At 45.1% G+C, this 22045-nt stretch overlaps 1 protein-coding gene across 5 annotated transcripts in view; it reads left to right on the top strand.

The window, feature by feature from the left end:
- NCOA1 (nuclear receptor coactivator 1) overlaps positions 1-22045 on the top strand; it is a 345294-nt gene that overhangs the window by 230437 nt on the left and 92812 nt on the right. For all 5 annotated transcript variants that reach the window (XM_040427133.1, XM_040427136.1, XM_040427135.1 and 2 more), the window contains 2 exons: positions 7731-7830; positions 13759-13925. In XM_040427133.1, the coding sequence (XP_040283067.1) occupies positions 7748-7830; positions 13759-13925 (250 nt within the window). In that variant the 5' untranslated portion in view covers positions 7731-7747. The remainder of the gene's footprint in view (positions 1-7730; positions 7831-13758; positions 13926-22045) is intronic.

The following is a 22045-nucleotide window of genomic DNA, read 5'->3' as shown; positions in this document are numbered from 1 at the left end:
TGTAACTGGCTGCTTGTCCTCATAGGAATTAATATTTATTACAGTCCCTTGTCTGCAGGATTCTCTGGTAATTATCTCTTGCCCTCCTGGTAAACGCTGCTGCTGCTGCTGATCACTGCCAGGGACCTTCATCAGTCTCAAGAATCTCCTTGTTGTGACAGGGCCATCATGCAGCGGGGCGTCATTCATCTGACAGCTGCTCCCTTGTAAATAGCAAATGCCGACATGTCTGCATCGAACCTCCTTGTGTATAAGAGTCTGTGTAAGTGGAGGTGTTAGAGAACGGCCCCTTATGTACAGGAAAACAGGGAAACCCTTCTCCCATGTCCATATGACAACACTTCCTGACCTTTTGTAGTTCAGCCTAGGGACATAAAATCAAATCATCATTCATATCCTGCTTGGCTGCCACAGCAACAGTTCTGTGTGTGAACATTGATGTAGATGGCGATAAAAATCATGTCTGTTCCTAGAAAAGCCAGTTCACAACCCATGTGGCTGCCACGGAGCTAACGAGGTTTCTCCATGAAAAAATATTATAGTCAAAATCGGATTAATAATGCCAACAGGTGTGAGGGGATGAAAAATACTCAAAATCGGATTAATAATGCCAACAGGGATGAGGGGGTGAAAAATATTCAAAATCGGATTAATAATGCCAACAGGTGTGAGGGGGGGAAAAATATTCAAAATCGGATCCGCAAAATACGGATTAAATACGGATGTGTTCCGTGTGCGTTCCGTATTTTTTTGCGGACCCATTGACTTGAATGGGGCCTCGGACCGTGATATGCGGACAATAATAGGACATGCACTACTTTTTTGCGGAACGGCCATGCGGACAAAGGAAACGGAATGCACACGGAGTAACTTCTGTATTTTCTACAGCCCCCATTGAAGTGAACGGTTCCGCATACTGTCCGCAAAAAAAACCGGAACAGAAGCGGAAAGAAAATTTGTTCGTGTGCATGAGCCCTAAGACTCTAGATCTGTGATGGCTAACCTCCCACACTCCAACTGTGGTAAAACTACAACTCCCAAGATGCACACTTCCATAGAAACGAATGGAGCATGCTGGGAGTCGTAGTATCACCACGGAGGTTAGCCATCACTGCTCTAGATCAGGTCCAAAATGGTATGATCGTGAGGATAGAGGGGCTGCAAGGAGACACATTCGGACTCAAACCTGCCAATCTCCACCTACTACTGCCTTATTAATCAGATATTTTTTAGTTTTACACTAGAAGTACAACTGTATAAAAATATCATTCATTCAAATTTTTTAAGATCTCTGCTTACTGTTAACTAATGGAAACATTCTCATCTACCTCCGACCTAATAATACCTTTCACAGCTGGACAGTCCTCAATTGGGACTGATACTTTTTACTCCCAGTGATACATTGTAACAATCGGGAGAAGAGAAAGACTTGTGCTGTGGATCACTGGATGCAATTGGAACAAACCACCAGCTGTGAGAATGATTAGGTCTCTACCAGTTGTCAGCCTCTGATGGCATGTTTCCATTCACTGACAGCAAGCGGGGAGCTTGAGAATGGTGTGGAACTGGAGCGTCTATTTGGATTTGGCCTCTAGAGAAGTTGTTTAAAAAAAAAAAAAAAGGGCCATCTGGGTTGGTACTTAAATTAGGTCTCAAACTCGCTGCCATACCCCATGAACAGAAGAATGAGTGATCTGAAGCATCTGTGACTCTGACAGCAGCGAGGCCTGCGAGCGATATCTGTCACAGCGCTCTTCTGCCAAGGGTCCCTCAAGTCTGATGAGCATCTTCATCCCTATCATTACTAAGTGGGAGGGGGGGGACGTCTGAGGGTTTCATCCTTGTGTATCTTCATAGTCTGTCCCACGTAAATCAATTCTATCACCTCCATTCTATTTGGCTCAGTGTTGCTCACCCTCGTGCAACTTTTACGCAATTTAAGTCAAGTGACCCTGGAACGCCATCCTTGTGTATCTTACATTTTTTTACCGCATAGAAAGTAATTATTTAATTATTATTCACATAACTTTTTCCTATCAATGGAAAATTCCTTTTAGCTGAAACCAAAGTTAAAGTTGCATGACGGTTCAAAAAGTCTTCTTCTATTGGGTTCCACGCAAGCTGAATGGTCACCAATATGGCTGCCCTTACATCTCCTATAAGGACCGTCACTAGGCTTTCCCAGACTTGTATATGGCACAATGTATATGCCCTCTGGGCATTTTCACTGTTAAGAAAGTTGGGTACCCGCCCCCGAGGAGCTGTAATGAAGGCCTTAGCTTGAAGCATGTGGCTGACATTAACCCTGCTCTCAAATACTTCCAATGAAAGTTTTTGGGGCACTGACAAATTGACAACTATAAGGTAGATGGTTAATGGTAAATATACATATCCTTACTGGATGGTGCCACCTCCTTTCATTTTCGGACTATACGCCTCGCCACAACCCACTGGGACAGTCTGGATTTTTTAAAAGCCCCTTACGGTCTGGGGCTCTTATCGATGCAGGTCCCATGGACTTCATTAGAGGTGGCTCGTATATTCCCATATTAAGAGCTCTTAACCTGTCAATCAATTTGCGGATATTTACCGTAGCCCCTCCCGAGCGCATTGTGGATGAAAGCAGATCTTAAAGTGTAAAAAGTGTTTGGTGCAGTCATGTGACCTATGAGAACATTTCCTCAGTATGCCAACTAGGTCAAGAAGAGAATTAAAGGCAGGTAATTTCGGGTGCTTATCACAAGACATGTAGCAGACAGTTCTGCAGCGCAATAAAACACGCCATTTATTCTTATTGATTCCAGTCCATTAGCTGCGAGAGAGCGCGGGATCTCACTTATAGATTCTCCCCTGATAGATCAAACCTCTTTACTCCGCTTCCAGTGTGCGGGAAGTGGTACGAAGGAGGAGGGGGTAGCATTGCCGAGAGCACCCTCACCAAACTTTTTAAGTACTTATCTAAAATAAAGGCACAATGTAGTATAATTAAAAAGTAACACAATATTCATAATAAATATGCTCCCTATGTACAAGAATATAACTACTATAATACTGCTCCCTATGTACAAGAATATAACTACTATAATACTGCTCCTATGTACAAGAATATAACTACTATAATACTGCTCCTATGTACAAGAATATAACTACTATAATACTGCCTCCTATGTACAAGAATATAACTACTATAATACTGCTCCTATGTACAAGAATATAACTACTATAATACTGCTTCTATGTACAAGAATATAACTACTATAATACTGCTCCTATGTACAAGAATATAACTACTATAATACTGCCTCCTATGTACAAGAATATAGCTACTATAATACTGCTTCTATGTACAAGAATATAACTACTATAATACTGCTCCTATGTACAAGAATATAACTACTATAATACTGCCTCCTATGTACAAGAATATAACTACTATAATACTGCTCCTATATACAAGAATATAACTACTATAATACTGCTCCTATATACAAGAATATAACTACTATAATACTGCCTCCTATGTACAAGTATATAACTGCTATAATACTGCTCCTATGTACAAGAATATAACTACTATAATACTGCTCCTATGTACAAGAATATAACTACTATAATACTACTCCTATGTACAAGAATATAACCACTATAATACTGCTCCTATGTACAAGTATATAACTACTATAATACTGCTCCTATGTACAAGAATATAACTACTATAATACTGCTCCTATGTACAAGAATATTACTACTATAATACTGCTCCTATGTACAAGAATATAACTACTATAATACTGCTCCTATGTACAAGAATATAACTATTATAATACTGCTCCTATGTATAAGAATATAACTACTATAATACTGCTCCTATGTACAAGAATATAACTACTATAATACTGCTCCTATGTACAAGAATATAACTACTATAATAATGCTACTACATACAAGAATATAACTACTGTAATACTGCCTCCTATGTACAACAATATAACTACTATAATACTGCCTCCTACGTACAAGAATATAACTGCTATAATACTGCTCCTATGTACAAGAATATAACTATTATAATACTGCTCCTATGTATAAGAATATAACTACTATAATACTGCTCCTATGTACAAGAATATAACTACTATAATACTGCTCCTATGTACAAGAATATAACTACGATAATACTGCTCCTATGTACAAGAATATAACTACTATAATACTGCTCCTATGTACAAGAATATAACTACTATAATACTGCTCCTATGTACAAGAATATAACTACGATAATACTGCTCCTATGTACAAGAATATAACTACTATAATACTGCTCCTATGTACAAGAATATAACTACTATAATACTGCTCCTATGTACAAGAATATAACTACTATAATACTGCTCCTATGTACAGGACTATAACTACTATAATACTGCTCCTATGTACAAGAATATAACTACTATAATACTGCTCCTATGTACAAGAATATAACTACTATAATACTGCTCCTATGTACAAGAATATAACTACTATAATACTGCTCCTGTGTACAAGAATATAACTACTATAATACTGCTCCTATGTACAAGAATATAACTACTATAATACTGCCTCCTATGTACAAGAATATAACTACTATAATACTGCTCCTATGTACAAGAATATAACTACTATAATACTGCTTCTATGTACAAGAATATAACTACTATAATACTGCTCCTATGTACAAGAATATAACTACTATAATACTGCCTCCTATGTACAAGAATATAGCTACTATAATACTGCTTCTATGTACAAGAATATAACTACTATAATACTGCTCCTATGTACAAGAATATAACTACTATAATACTGCCTCCTATGTACAAGAATATAACTACTATAATACTGCTCCTATATACAAGAATATAACTACTATAATACTGCTCCTATATACAAGAATATAACTACTATAATACTGCCTCCTATGTACAAGTATATAACTGCTATAATACTGCTCCTATGTACAAGAATATAACTACTATAATACTGCTCCTATGTACAAGAATATAACTACTATAATACTACTCCTATGTACAAGAATATAACCACTATAATACTGCTCCTATGTACAAGTATATAACTACTATAATACTGCTCCTATGTACAAGAATATAACTACTATAATACTGCTCCTATGTACAAGAATATTACTACTATAATACTGCTCCTATGTACAAGAATATAACTACTATAATACTGCTCCTATGTACAAGAATATAACTATTATAATACTGCTCCTATGTATAAGAATATAACTACTATAATACTGCTCCTATGTACAAGAATATAACTACTATAATACTGCTCCTATGTACAAGAATATAACTACTATAATAATGCTACTACATACAAGAATATAACTACTGTAATACTGCCTCCTATGTACAACAATATAACTACTATAATACTGCCTCCTACGTACAAGAATATAACTGCTATAATACTGCTCCTATGTACAAGAATATAACTATTATAATACTGCTCCTATGTATAAGAATATAACTACTATAATACTGCTCCTATGTACAAGAATATAACTACTATAATACTGCTCCTATGTACAAGAATATAACTACGATAATACTGCTCCTATGTACAAGAATATAACTACTATAATACTGCTCCTATGTACAAGAATATAACTACTATAATACTGCTCCTATGTACAAGAATATAACTACGATAATACTGCTCCTATGTACAAGAATATAACTACTATAATACTGCTCCTATGTACAAGAATATAACTACTATAATACTGCTCCTATGTACAAGAATATAACTACTATAATACTGCTCCTATGTACAGGACTATAACTACTATAATACTGCTCCTATGTACAAGAATATAACTACTATAATACTGCTCCTATGTACAAGAATATAACTACTATAATACTGCTCCTATGTACAAGAATATAACTACTATAATACTGCTCCTGTGTACAAGAATATAACTACTATAATACTGCTCCTATGTACAAGAATATAACGGTTATATCCTATTACTGCATTTCCTATAAGGCAGTAAAATATATTGTGGTCTCTCTCTACAGTCTCTGTCCCAGAAGGGGCAGCAGGGAGCTCTATGACAGCTCTGGATGTGATTGGAGTATGCTGTGTGCACAGTGGAGCGGGGGACTCCTGTGTAGCCAGCGAGGTGCAGTGTGTGAGCAGATGCTGATCATTAGATGCTGTAGCGTGACAAGCCCTTCGATGGTATTGGGCTGCTTTGAACTGCAGCAGATCTGGGGTAGGAGCTGTCAGGCCGCATTCACTGCAGTCCGTCTTATGTAACATCGGAGTGGACAGATCTGATTTCGGGGCTGCCAGCGAGATAGATACCAGTCGGGGATGGCCTGGCCGCCATGTGCCCTACATGAGGAGTTTTCCTTTTCTTCTACACCTGGTCGTTACTTCAAAGAGGGAAATTATTTGATTCTGTTTCTGGTTGCTGTTGTTTGTGACCTATTTAAAGGGGAGCACTTCCTTTATCAAATAAGAGTATTTGATTATATTTTATTTTATTAATAATAATATTTATAGTAATTTTTCATTAGAGAATCCTCACCAATCATCAGGTAGGGCAGAACTGTCTAGGTTTAGAATGTTTAGAATGTTGCCTAGCAACAGGGGGTTGACCACTACAGATGACTACTCTGGACCTTCTTGCTCTTGAGGAAAGCAGGGTGGTCACCCGTTCTGCAGAAGTGCTGGTTGTTTGTATTCCAGGGGCAGATGGGTAATAATACCCGATGAGGTGCGGAAGGGGGACAGTGGGACAAAAATGTAGCAAAACCAGTGCATAGGCGAAGCGGAATAGTTGATCGTAGCAACCAATCATATCCCTGCTTTTGATAAATAGCTGAGATCTAATTGGTCACTGCTCTTCCTTTTGTTTTGGATCGCAATTTTGCATTTCAACACCTCTGCTTGCTGCCAGCGGATGGAAGCACTCCTTAAACCTAGCCTGGACTAGTCATGGTCACTGCTTTTCCTTTTGTTTTGGATCGCAATTTTGCATTTCAACACCTCTGCTTGCTGCCAGCGGATGGAAGCACTCCTTAAACCTAGCCTGGACTAGTCATGGTCACTGCTTTTCCTTTGTTTTGGATCGCAATTTTGCATTTCAACACCTCTGCTTGCTGCAAGTGGATGGAAGCACTCCTCAAACCTAGCCTGGACTAGTCAACTCAAACTAAGGGGTTGTGACAACTCACACGTTGGGGCCTTCGACACAGATTTCATAATCAGGACAGGTTTTCGGGCCTCCAGAATGTTTCTGTTTGCTGACAGCATGCAGAGATCTTGAGAGTGTCGAGGAATCAAAACACAAAGCACAACAAGGATGTTGCAGAACTTTTCCTTACGCCGGGGTTGAAAATCCCCTTTGATCTCAGGACGATGCTTATTATATCAAGATCAAAGGTTCTGGTTAAATTGGCCTTAAAGGGGAATTCCACTTTTAGTGTTCTTTGACGTGAGCTGATCGCATTGGCTTGGATCTGTAAATGAGCGCTCAGTAGTGGGCCACAATGAATAGTGGTAGGTTGTGGTGGCTCACTAGCAAGTAGTTAAGGTATGGTGCTGTGGGCCACAATGACCACTAAAAGTGGAGCTACCCTTTAAGAATCAGGTTGACTTCCAGATGCACGACCATTAAGTTTTTTTTTTTGTTTGTTTTTTCCTTTCAGGTGTGAAATAGGTCAAAATGAGTGGTCTTGGGGACAGCTCGATCGACCCTGCTAGCCAGGACCGCAAGAGGAAAGCCTCGCCATGTGACACCATGCAAAAGTGAGTAGTCACCCACGGGATACCAAGTTGCATTGATGGGTAAGGAGGCGGCGCGGCGCTCATGGCCGACGTGTGGAGAAAGGCTGCATTCAGCGTGACCCATACATTAAACGTCCGCGCCATGCTCGATTAGCGAGGAGTGTGTGAACAGCCCTGGGTGTCGGGCAGCTGCTCCGCTCTCAGGGTGGAAGCATCCATATGGCCACTTCCTCCTGTAATGGCGGTAATCCCCTTTCCAAAGAATGAGACCATTCATGGAAGTGATGGACGGCATTCTTACATAGGACTGTGCCAGGCACAGCGGGCTCTGGTGCCACCGACAGGTGCTGAGGGCCCCATCCAGCATATCATTCTCCACCTACTTAGATTTGCTGTTCAGAACCTTAGAAAAGCGGGGTTACGAAATGCTACCGATCACGGCTACAAAATGATGAAAAAAAAGTTACCTTTATATACTTTTTTATGTCCTAGGATCCAATATGTTACATTTTTTTAAGGATTTTGTTGTGGATTTTTGTTTTTTATATTTTTGTTCTATTTATTTGTTGTTTTCTTTCTATTTGTTTATTCCATCTTTTCTATTGTTTCCGCTTTCTTCTATTAGGCTCTGTTCACACTGCCGTCAAAGGCTGGGAAGAATAGCGCTGCACGTGGTACTATTCTCCTGTCTGGAATTTAGATATTGATGGCCTGCCCTCAGGATAGGTCACCAATAGCAGATCGATGGTGGGGGGGGATCAGCCGTTTGAAGAGCGCTCTGTGAACGCTCAGGCCTCCTACTAGGCAAGTGACGTCACGTTCATCGTTCACATGGCTTAGGCACAGCTGTCCCATTGGCCCCTTTCAGACGGGCGAGTGTCACGCTCCGGACTCGCAGCGCAGCACCCGTTCCTGACCTCCCAGCACTGCCGGGGTCGCATAGCATTATATTGATTTATGATGCTATGTAACCCTTAGGCCTCTTTCACACGGGCGAGATTTCCGCGCGGATGCGATGTGTGAGGTGAACGCATTGCACCCGCACTGAATCCCGACCCATTCATTTCTATGGGGCTGTGCACATGAGCGGTGATTTTCACGCATCACTTGTGCGTTGCGTGAAAATCGCAGCATGCTTTATTTTGTGCGTTTTTCACGTAACGCAGGCCCCATAGAAGTGAATGGGGCTGCGTGAAAATCGCAAGCAAGTGCGGATGCGGTGCGATTTTCACGCACGGTTGCTAGGAGACTGTCGGGATGGGGACCCGATCATTATTATTTTCCCTTATAACATGGTTATAAGGGAAAATAATAGCATTCTTAAGTAAATTAGGGATGGAGGGGTTAAAAAAAATGAATAAAATTAAACTCACCTTAATCCACTTGTTCGCTCAGCCGGCTTCTTCTTTGAGGAAAAGGACCTGTGGTGACGTCACTGCACGCATCACATGGTCCGTCACATGATCCATCACCATGGCGATGGATCATGTGATGGACCATGTGATGAGCGCAGTGTCGTCACCAAAGGTCCTTTTCTACCAGCTCATCAAAGAAGAAGAAAGAAGATGAGCCGGGAAGCGCGAACAAGTGGATTAAGGTGAGTTTAATTATTTATTTATTTATTTTTTTAACCCCTCCATCCCTAATTTACTTTCTGTATTAGGAATGCTATTATTTTCCCTTATAACCATGTTATAAGGGGAAATACTAAAGATCAGGTCCCCATCCCGATCGTCTCCTAGCAACCGTGCGTGAAAATCGCACCGCATCCGCACTTGCTTGCGATTTTCACGCAGCCCCATTCACTTCTATGGGGCCTGCGTTGCGTGAAAAATTCTGAATATAGACCCTGCTGCGATTTTCACTCAATGCACAAGTGATGCCTGAAAACAATCTCTCATGTGAACAGCCCCATAGAAATGAATGGGTCCGGATTCAGTGCGGGTGCAATGCGTTCACCTCACGCATTGCACCCGTGCGGAAAACTCGCCCGTGTCAAAGGGCCTAAGGGTTGCATAGCATCATAAATCAATATAATGCTATGCGACCCCAGCAGTGCCGGGAGGTCAGGACGGGAGCTGCGCTGCGAGTCCGGAGCGTGACACTCCCTCGTCTGAAACCAGCCATACAAGTGAACGAGGCTGAGCTGCAGTACCAAGCACAGCCACTAGACGATGTACGGCTGATCAACGGATGTGCCAGGACTCCCGCCAATCTTATATTGATGACCTATACTGAGGATAGACCTTCAATATGAAAATCCCGAACAACTACCTTTCTACCCAGCTGGTGATCAGGCAAACGGTCAAAATTTTGAATGATCGCGCCTGATCGCTGCCTGTGTAAAGTTGCCCAGCGATCAGCTGACAAACAAGCAAACACTCAATTTAAAGGGCAACTACCCTTAAACGCATTGATAAATAAGTAAAGTCACATGACACGGACATCCTATTGATCTTAATATAAGAAGTGGCAGATCGGAACATCAGATCTACTGGTGCCCACCCCTGATGGTTTCCCACATAGTGCCCAAATAATAGTCAGTCATACAGTGCTCAAATTCCCAGACCGTCCCTAAAAAACACTGACAGTTTCCTGGGGTGCAAGCTTTGGGTCGCCCCCAAAACTAAGTTCAGCTTTGTTTTTTATGTCCTGGACAAGCAGATATTGATAGGAACGTGGTCTTTCTCCTTTAATGTATGTTTAAAGGAAAATCTGATTACTAGTGCCAGCTGAGATGGCATAGGACACATGGCTGCCCTGCTCCTCGGCCTTTGAGTCTTGTAAGGAGTTCTAGTTGCTATGGTTACAGTCCTGACGGGGCGAGGAAGCTTGGCAGGGCTCAAGCCTCAAACCACTCATTTCTTTAGGCCGTATTAATCTGATTTTTGTAAAACTACGTTCAGGTGTTTTTTTTTAGATTATCCCGTTTTCGCTGATTTCGTTAATATGCCCTCGTTAGTAGAAGTGGCGGACGGCCGTGCGCAGCGCGACCTTTTCCAGTCCCCATGGCGAGCAATCTCCTGGCGCCCACGATGAATGTGTCATGTAACTGAACTCGCTAGTGACATTACATAAATGAGGCAGAAGAAGTGGGTCACTAGCCTATGTGTAATACGAGGAGACGGAGCTCGATCCCATGTGGCCGACCTGCGCTGACAATTATCCGCAGCTGCCCGGCCTTAATCCTGAGCCACTTACCTGCCTGTGATGTAATTACTCGCTCATCTGATGAGGAGGATGAACTCAGCCATTAGGATAAGAACTGTGCTTCCTCAAAGGACCACCCTCTCCCAGTGGGTTTTAAAAAAAATGTTAAAAATGTAATTTATCTAATAGATGTGTACTTAAAGGGAATGTGCCAATTTTTGCAGAAAACAAAACGTCACGTTTTGCAGGTTTACAATCTTGACAGTTACATTCTTCCAAATGAAGGCACAGAAACGTAACAGTTGCCAACGGGCACGTTACTTGGACAGCTGATGTACTGGATGGATTGATTGAATAAAGTGCTTGACCACCGCCCCATTCATATGGGGGGCACAGGACCCTTGTTCTTGTGATCAGCGGCAGTGAGTCCTGCACTGATCAGACGCTTATCCGCTATCCTGTGGATTAGGGTATAAGTTTAAGGGCTCATGCACACGAGGGTAAGGGCCGTGGACCGCTATTTGTGGATTTGCACCCATGGCAATCCGCAAGATATGGCGAAATATAGGACATGTTCTATCTTTTTGCGGTGCGGAGACACGGATCGCTTCGTAATGCTTCCTTGGGCTTCCGATCTGTGCTTCCGCTCTGCGAAAGATAGGTGAAGTTCTTTCTTCGGGTTTTGTGTTGCGGATCACGGACTCATTCAAGTCAATGCGGACCCAGTATGGGCACCGGGAGCTTACGTTTGTGGGCATGAGCCCTAAAATGGTGCACCACAATGGTAAATGCAATTGACAATATATGGCTAAACCCTCACACTGATATTAAAATGAGACTTTCGCCAATATATTAGAACATACCGGAGCCCGCGCACCCCGTCAAGGTATCTCAATGTGACACGGGACCTAACGCTAACCTACCTATGTGCCGTATCGTAAATTACAGATAGGGGCATAGAGTCCGACACACACAGCGAACAGCTCCCAGTTACCTCCAGCGTGAAATCACACATACAATGGGAGGAGGCTGTGAGTCCCACCTATCACGGACTCTTGGGACAACCCCTTTAAAGCCTGATGGGTGGGGGTCTTGCTGCCGTAACCTGCTTTCTATCAGTGATTAATGACATGCTTGTTTGCATTCAAAGGTCGCAAGCGTACACACCTGATATTTCACACGGCTGAGGGTTTGTTACAATTGTATCGAGCCTTGTATCAATCCTCTGTGAGCTGAACAGCCAGGATTGCTGACTGAAGCTTTTTACCATCACTGATACGTTATAGCACAGGATTGCCTAGACTGAATATATTGTAGCAAACCCTCAGCAGTTAGAAGTGTTAGGTCCTTACACGTCAATGAAGAAAGATATATAGTTGTGAAAAAGTCCTGTCTACCTGTGGCATGAAAACCTCAAGGAGTTTAGGACTTTTTGTCCATTTTTGAGGCTTTTTCTCTTTTGATTTTGAGCAAGGTTCTCCCAGCAGCACTGAGTATTTCAGGAGAGGTGTGTGATCTTGCAGGGGGCAGTGATCTGTCAGTCTTGCATACCCCCCCTTTCATTAGTCATGTGATTTCTCCCACAGTCCAGACTTTACAGGGACGTGGTTTATGAAAATACGAATAAGAAAGGGGGACATACGAGGCTGTTTCTGGGGGAAGCCTCAAAATGTCTGGTGATTTGTAATCATATTTTGGTATACCCATGTGATTATGTTATTCTGGATGTTAGTTGCAGTCCCAGTTCAGGCACTAGTCCCAGTTCAGGCAGCAGTCACAGTTCAGGCACTAGTCCCAGTTCAGGCAGCAGTCACAGTTCAGGCACTAGGTCCAGTTCAGGCACTAGTCCCAGTTCAGGCACTAGTCCCAGTTCAGGCAGCAGTCACAGTTCAGGCACTAGGTCCAGTTCAGGCACTAGGTCCAGTTCAGGCACTAGTCCCAGTTCAGGCAGCAGTCACAGTTCAGGCACTAGGTCCAGTTCAGGCACTAGTCCCAGTTCAGGCAGCAGTCACAGTTCAGGCAGCAGTCCCAGTTCAGGCACTAGTCCCAGTTCAGGCACTAGTCACAGTTCAGGCAGCAGTCACAGTTCAGGCAGCAGTCACAGTTCAGGCACTAGTCCCAGTTCAGGCAGCAGTCCCAATTAAGGCAGCAGTCCCAATTGAGGCAGCAGTCCCAGTTCAGCTAGCAACCCCAGTACTGGCAGCAGTCCCAGTTCAGTCAACAGTCCCGGTTCAGGCAGCACTCTTGGTTCAGCGAGCAGTCCTAGTTCTGGCAGCAGTCCTAGTTCAACCAACAGTTCTAGTACAGCCAGCATCCCCACTTCACTCAGCAGTCCCAGTTCAGTTAACAGTCTTGGTTTAGCGAGTGGCAAGGGCGTACCTACCATAGCGGCAGACCATGTGACTGCTATGGGGCCCAGGGCAAGATGGGGCCCAGCCTTAGTTGGGATCATCTCCTCTTCTACTGGGGGTGAAAACTCGGTCAGGACTTTTAGCAAACGAGGCAGTGGAAAAATGGCCCAAGGGTCCTCGAAAGGGGTTTAGGCGGAAACCCTTCTGTCCTGTGTGGGGGGCCTGGTTTGATCCTTACTTCTCTATGTACGCCACTGGCCAGCGGCCCCAGTTCAGCCAGCGGTCCTAGTTTAGCCAGCAGTCCCAGTCAAGCCAGTGGTCCCAGTTCAGCCAGCAGTCCCAGTTTAGATTGCCTTTCATCCTAGAGGCGTGACATATGCTCAGGAGGGGGAGGGTAACCTGCTAATCTCCAGTTTTCACCTGTTTTTCTCTTTTTTCTCTCCTGTAGTAATGAAAAGCGTCGGCGAGAGCAAGAAAACAAATACCTGGAGGAGCTGGCCGAGCTTCTCTCAGCAAATATCGGGGACATCGACAACTTCAGTGTCAAACCGGACAAATGCAAAATCCTAATCAAAAGGATGGACCAGATCCAGCAGCTGAAGAAGAAGAAACAAGGTCAGGGTCAACCTGTACAAGGTCTAGGCTCCGCCCCATTCTGTAGCCACGCCTTCCCTTTAAAGGGGGTCCCCGGGTTTAGGTTAGCAAAGCTTAATCCCTATTTAAATGAAAAGTTTTGCAGTTCTCTAATATATTTCTTGTAAACCTGTACACAGCTGGGAAGTGATACAATTGTATCCAGTGCGGACAATGCTTTGTGACTCCAGACTGATACATTGTAGCAGAGAGACTGATGTGCTGAGCTCCATTGTCTACACTGGATACCATTGTATCACTTCTCAGATGAGAGAAGGACCAGCTGTGTGCAGACAAGTGTCCTCATTCACTGACAGCAAGTAGAGCTCTTGAAAATGGTGAAGAATTAACACATTGCCTATTGAAAGTTCTAAAAGTTCTAACAGTATATTAGAAAGTTGTAGATTGAGCTTCATTACGTAAAATTGGAACACCCCTTTAAGTCTTAAAGGGACACTCATCCTAAAATAATTGTCAGTAACATTACAGGAGAAGCAGCTGATATCAGTCACATCTATAACATCACTGAAATCATGGCGTGGTCCTCTTCTCTGCTATATCTCTTCCTGGGAAAGCTGGGTGACAACCAATAGGCATCATTCTGTTTAAAACACAGGAGTAGTCAACCAATTTTCTCACTCTCCTGAATGGCAAATATGTCAAGTTATGTAACGACGTATCCCCAGATCCATAACTGGACTGATTTGTCACTTAGGAGTCTGGACGGACCATAGTGGTTGTCACCCAGCTTTCCCAGGAACAGATAAGGTAAAAGATTAAGATTTTCAGGGACAAGTGCTCTTTAAATGAAAAAGTCCGTCCCACAAGATGTTCACAAATCAATTTCAATTTCTTGCTTCAATGAATCTCGACTTGGACTGTTCTGCATGTTTATAAGCTCTGATCTTTCCATAGTGGCGCCACCTTGGGATCACCGATCTTACTATAGTGGCGCCACCTTGTGATCACCGATCTTACTATAGTGGCGCCACCTTGTGATCACCGATCTTACTATAGTGGCGCCACCTTGTGATCACCGATCTTACTATAGTGGCGCCACCTTGTGGTCACCGATCTTACTATAGTGGCGCCACTTTGTGGTCACTGATCTTACTATAGTGGCGCCACCTTGTGGTCACTGATCTTACCATAGTGGCACCACCTTATGGTCGCCGATCTTACTATAGTGGTGCCACCTTGTGGTCACTGATCTTTCCATAGTGGCGCCACCTTGTGATCACCGATCTTACTATAGTGGCGCCACCTTGTGGTCACCGATCTTACTATAGTGGCGCCACTTTGTGGTCACTGATCTTACTATAGTGGCGCCACCTTGTGGTCACTGATCTTACCATAGTGGCACTACCTTATGGTCGCCGATCTTACTATAGTGGCGCCACCTTGTGGTCACTGATCTTTCCATAGTGGCGCCACCTTGTGTTTACCGATCTTACTATAGTGGCGCCACCTTGTGGTCACCGATCTTACTATAGTGGCGCCACTTTGTGGTCACTGATCTTACTATAGTGGCGCCACCTTGTGGTCACTGATCTTACCATAGTGGCACTACCTTATGGTCGCCGATCTTACTATAGTGGCGCCACCTTGTGGTCACTGATCTTACCATAGTGGCACCACCTTATGGTCGCCGATCTTACTATAGTGGTGCCACCTTGTGGTCACTGATCTTTCCATAGTGGCGCCACCTTGTGATCACCGATCTTACTATAGTGGCGCCACCTTGTGGTCACCGATCTTACTATAGTGGCGCCACTTTGTGGTCACTGATCTTACTATAGTGGCGCCACCTTGTGGTCACTGATCTTACCATAGTGGCACTACCTTATGGTCGCCGATCTTACTATAGTGGCGCCACCTTGTGGTCACTGATCTTACTATAGTGGCGCCACCTTGTGGTCACTGATCTTACATTGTGGTGTCACCTTGTGACCAGCTTATTGCAAAAAAATGCAAACTTGACTGAAGATCTCTAGCCAGTTTTTATTGAAAAGACTTGTGAGAGTGCAGACTGTCATACATGCAGGAGGGGCTGAGTCCTCTGCAGCACAGAGCATTTCAGGAGAGATGTGTGCTAATCCTGTGAGGTGTATAGACGTATAGAAAGGCTGGCAGAGCATGCTGAGAATTGTAGTTCTTCAATAACTAGAACATTATTTGCCACTAACACAAGACTGCACTGAGCATGACATTGGATGCTGAGAGTTGTAGTACTGCACTGAGAGGTATATTGCATTTTCCAGTCATGCTGAGAGTTGTAGCCCTTCAATAACCAGAACACTGTTTGTTGTTAACTTTGCGCTAAGAAGGGTGTTGGCCTTTTTTGGGCATGCTGAGAGTTGTAGTTCCCCTGTTGATTGCACTTAGTAGGACATTGGGTTTTCGGGGGAATTCGGAGGGTTGTAGTTCCCCTATTGATTGCAATGAGCAGGACCATGAGTTTTCGTGGCATGCTGAGGGTTGTGGTTCCCCTATTGATTGCAATGAGCAGGACCTTGGGTTTTTCGTGGCATGCTGAGGGTTGTAGTTCCCCTATTGATTGCAATGAGCAGGACCATGAGTTTTCGTGGCATGCTGAGGGTTGTGGTTCCCCTATTGATTGCAATGAGCAGGACCTTGGGTTTTTCGTGGCATGCTGAGGGTTGTAGTTCCCCTATTGATTTCACTGAGCAGAACGTTGGGTTTTTGGGGCATGCTGAGGGTTCTAGTTCCCCTATTGCTGGAGCACTTTAGGCATTGATGTGGCCCTGGCTGGTGGCTGGGCCCTCGGAGGGTCAGAACTCGGCACCAGGAAGGATTACATTCCAGCTGGGCGGGGGCCCCTGCTCTGCTGCACAGTTTTCTGTAGAAGGAGACTGTTTTCAGCGTCGGGGGTCCCACAGCTGGTGTTCCCCTGGCCGCCCGCCATCCTCACCAGAGGGGAAAACAAAAATGTATTTGCTCTTAGTTATTAGCATCAGATTTGGCCGGAGGGCTGACAGCATGGCCGCCCGGTGACCTTCCTCTACATCTGTGCCGGCATATGGAGGTGCTCATTGTAATGTCACCAAATGCCACAGCCTGGCACCGCTCCCGAAATATTCCCTCCACGCCCTGCCTAGCAGTCACTGGTTGCTATGGGTAAAAGTGCCATGTTTCCCGGGCACTTCTGTTGGTAAATCTCCCCCTCGGAGAAGAGTTGTACAGGGGATGTGCCTCTCATCAGTCTGTGGCCCCGGGGCCCCTCAGTCCTCCCCTAGGCTCTGTATACAAATCTGTGCATCCTAACACTTATGTAGTCCAGTGGCATGTACGGGCAGGGAAGAGTATACAGGCAGCTAGGGCCCCATAACTCCAGAGTGCCCCTACATAGGGGGGCCCCTAAATTCCCATAACAGTGACATCCAAAGTGCCCCCATAACAGTGACATCCAAAGTGCCCCCATAACAGTGACATCCAAAGTGCCCCCATAACAGTGACATCCAAAGTGCCCCCATAACAGAGACATCCAAAGTGCCCCCATAACAGTGACATCCACAGCGCCCCCATAACAGTGACATCCACAGCGCCCCCATAACAGTGACATCCACAGCGCCCCCATAACAGTGACATCCACAGCGCCCCCATAACAGTGACATCCACAGCGCCCCCATAACAGTGACATCCCCAGTGCCCCCATAACAGTGACATCCCCAGTGCCCCCATAACAGTGACACCCACAGTGTCCCCCATAACAGTAACATCCACAGTGTCCCCCATAACAGTAACATCCACAGTGTCCCCCATAACAGTGACATCCACAGTGCCCCCCATAACAGTGACATCCACAGTGCCCCCATAACAGTGACATCCCCAGTGCCCCATAACAGTGACATCCACAGCGCCCCCATAACAGTGACATCCACAGTGCCCCCATAACAGTGACATTCACAGTGCCCCCATAACAGTGACATCCAAAGTGCCCCCATAACAGTGACATCCAAAGTGCTCCCATAACAGTGACATCCACAGTGCCCCCCATAACAGTGACATCCACAGTGCCCCATAACAGTGACATACACAGTGTCCCCCATAACAGTGACATCCACAGCGCCCCCATAACAGTGACATCCACAGTGCCCCCATAACAGTGACATCCACAGTGTCCCCCATAACAGTGACATCCACAGTGCCCCCATAACAGTGACATCCACAGTGTTTCCCATAACAGTGACATCCACAGTGCCCCCATAACAGTGACATCCACAGTGCCCCCATAACAGTGACATCCACAGTGTTTCCCATAACAGTGACATCCACAGTGCCCCCATAACAGTGACATCCACAGTGCCCCCATAACAGTGACATCCACAGTGCCCCCATAACAGTGACATCCACAGTGCCCCCATAACAGTGACATCCACAGTGCCCCCATAACAGTGACATTTACAGTGCCCCCATAACAGTGACATCCCCAGTGCCTCATAACAGTGACATCCACAGTGCCTCCCATAACAGTGACATCCACAGCGCCACCATAACAGTGACATCCACAGCGCCCCCATAACAGTGACATCCACAGCGCCCCCATAACAGTGACATCCCCAGTGCCTCATAACAGTGACATCCACAGCGCCCCCATAACAGTGACATCCCCAGTGCCCCATAACAGTGACATCCACAGCACCCCCATAACAGTGACATCCACAGCACCCCCATAACAGTGACATCCACAGTGCTCCCATAACAGTGACATCCACAGTGCCCCATAACAGTGACATCCCCAGTGCCCCTATATCAGTGACATCCACAGTGCCCCCATAACAGTGACATCCACAGCACCCCCATAACAGTGACATCCACAGTGCCCCATAACAGTGACATCCCCAGTGCCCCCATAACAGTGACATCCACAGTGCCCCATAACAGTGACATCCACAGCGCCCCCATAACAGTGACATCCACAGTGCTCCCATAACAGTGACATCCACAGTGCCCCATAACAGTGACATCCACAGTGCCCCATAACAGTGACATACACAGTGTCCCCCATAACAGTGACATCCACAGCGCCCCCATAACAGTGACATCCACAGTGCCCCATAACAGTGACATCCCCAGTGCCCCCATAACAGTGACATCCACAGTGCCCCATAACAGTGACATCCACAGCGCCCCCATAACAGTGACATCCCCAGTGCCCCCATAACAGTGACATCCACAGTGCCCCCATAACAGTGACATCCACAGTGCTCCCATAACAGTGACATCCACAGTGCCCCCATAACCGTGACATCCACAGTGCCCCCATAACAGTGACGTCCACAGTGCCCCCATAACAGTGACATCCACAACGGAGGATCAGCTGTGAGAGCCCCCGACTTATCCTGTCTGCTTCCTTTCACTGTGCAAACCCAGTGTGTAACCTACCACCTACACGTGCACAGTACAACCTACCACCTATATATGCACAGTGCAACCTACCATCTATATGCACAGTACAAACTACTCCTATGTATGCATAGTATGACCTACCCCCTATACATGCACAGCACAACTTACTTCTAAGTATGCACAGTACAACCTACCCCCTATACATGCACAGTACAACCTACCACCTGTACATGCACAGTACAACCTACCCTCTATATATATGCACCTATATCCTGTACCTATAGACCCCGCACAGTACTACTTCCCATGTCATATAGAGAGGGTGTAATTCTCAGGACGTCTTATCCTGTACCTATAGACCCCGCACAGTACTACTTCCCATGTCATATAGAGAGGGTGTAATTCTCAGGACGTCTTATCCTGTACCTATAGACCCCGCACAGTACTACTTCCCATGTCATATATAGAGGGTGTAATTCTCAGGACTTCTTATCCTGTACCTATAGATCCCGCACAGTACTACTTCCCATGTCATATATAGAGGGTGTAATTCTCCGGACGTCTTATCCTGTACCTATAGACCCCGCACAGTACTACTTCCCATGTCATATATACAGGGTGTAATTCTCCGGACGTCTTATCCTGTACCTATAGACCCCGCACAGTACTACTTCCCATGTCACATATAGAGAGGGTGTAATTCTCCGGACGTCTTATCCTGTACCTATAGACCCCGCACAGTACTACTTCCCATGTCATATATACAGGGTGTAATTCTCCGGACGTCTTATCCTGTACCTATAGACCCCGCACAGTACTACTTCCCATGTCACATATAGAGAGGGTGTAATTCTCCGGACGTCTTATCCTGTACCTATAGACCCCGCACAGTACTACGTCCCATGTCATATATAGAGGGTGTAATTCTCCGGACGTCTTATCCTGTACCTATAGACCCCGCACAGTACTACTTCCATGTCATATATACAGGGTGTAATTCTCCGGACGTCTTATCCTGTTCCTATAGACCCCGCACAGTACTACTTCCATGTCATATAGAGAGGGTGTAATTCTCCGGACGTCTTATCCTGTACCTATAGACCCCGCACAGTACTACTTCCATGTCATATATACAGGGTGTAATTCTCCGGACGTCTTATCCTGTACCTATAGACCCCGCACAGTACTACTTCCCATGTCATATAGAGAGGGTGTAATTCTCCGGACGTCTTATCCTGTACCTATAGACCCCGCACAGTACTACTTCCATGTCATATACAGGGTGTAATTCTCAGGACGTCTTATCCTGTACCTATAGACCCCGCACAGTACTACTTCCCATGTCATATAGAGAGGGTGTAATTCTCCGGACGTCTTATCCTGTACCTATAGACCCCGCACAGTACTACTTCCCATGTCATATAGAGAGGGTGTAATTCTCCGGACGTCTTATCCTGTACCTATAGACCCCGCACAGTACTACTTCCCATGTCATATATACAGGGTGTAATTCTCAGGACATCTTATCCTGTACCTATAGACCCCCCACAGTACTACTTCCCATGTCATATAGAGAGGGTGTAATTCTCCGGACGTCTTATCCTGTACCTATATACCCCGCACAGTACTACTTCCATGTCATATATACAGGGTGTAATTCTCCGGACGTCTTATCCTGTACCTATAGACCCCGCACAGTACTACTTCCCATGTCATATAGAGAGGGTGTAATTCTCCGGACGTCTTATCCTGTACCTATATACCCCGCACAGTACTACTTCCATGTCATATATACAGGGTGTAATTCTCCGGACGTCTTATCCTGTACCTATAGACCCCGCACAGTACTACTTCCATGTCATATAGAGAGGGTGTAATTCTCCGGACGTCTTATCCTGTACCTATAGACCCCGCACAGTACTACTTCCATGTCATATAGAGAGGGTGTAATTCTCAGGACGTCTTATCCTGTACCTATAGACCCCGCACAGTACTACTTCCATGTCATATCCCATGCAATCAGCCCTTCCCGCTTCTCCCCATTCATATTTTCGCCTCCCCCTCACTTTTTGGCACTGCTGCGTTCCTAACTTTGCTTCTGTGCAATCCTCGTACTCTGAGCGTTTATCCGCGAGCCAAGGAGCGGAAGGAACAATGTCATCGTCTTCCAGCTCGCAGGGATCCTGTTATGTAAAGTATGAGGCCAATGTGTTTAAATGGAGAGGACACCATCCCTGGTTGTCTTCCAGTGCAAGCAATGTACAGTTGGCAACGGACCATACTGGCATGGATGTAGCGGATCCTGCCATTTTCTTGCCAAGGGAAAGGAACGGGAGCCAGAAAGGAGAAGGGAGGGTCATCCCGGAGGCTGTGACTTCTGCTCCACGAGGAGGAGGAGAAGGCAAGAAAGAAAGGGTTCGTCCCTTCGTCAGATGGGGCTATGCAACTTGTGGCAGCATGCCCTGACAGCCACAAACTGTCAGAGCATGCTGGGACTTGTAGTTCCATGTTCACCAGAGAGATATTCCAACTTGCTGTCCATACGAGAGCTGGGCGACAACCACTATGTTCACCATTAGGGTTCCCACAGAAGCCATAGGCTGTCAAAGCATGCTGATACTTGTAGTACCATGAGCCCCGGAGAGATTTCTTAGTTATATCTGCCCATGGAAAAGCTGGGTGACAACCAATATGGCCGTCACAAGTTATCCTCTGGATTTTGAGAATTGCTG

Source organism: Bufo bufo, chromosome 4 (genome assembly GCF_905171765.1).
Source record: "Bufo bufo chromosome 4, aBufBuf1.1, whole genome shotgun sequence".
In the NCBI taxonomy this organism is placed as follows: Eukaryota; Metazoa; Chordata; class Amphibia; order Anura; family Bufonidae; genus Bufo; species Bufo bufo.
This window is presented reverse-complemented; position numbering and strand designations above follow the sequence as displayed.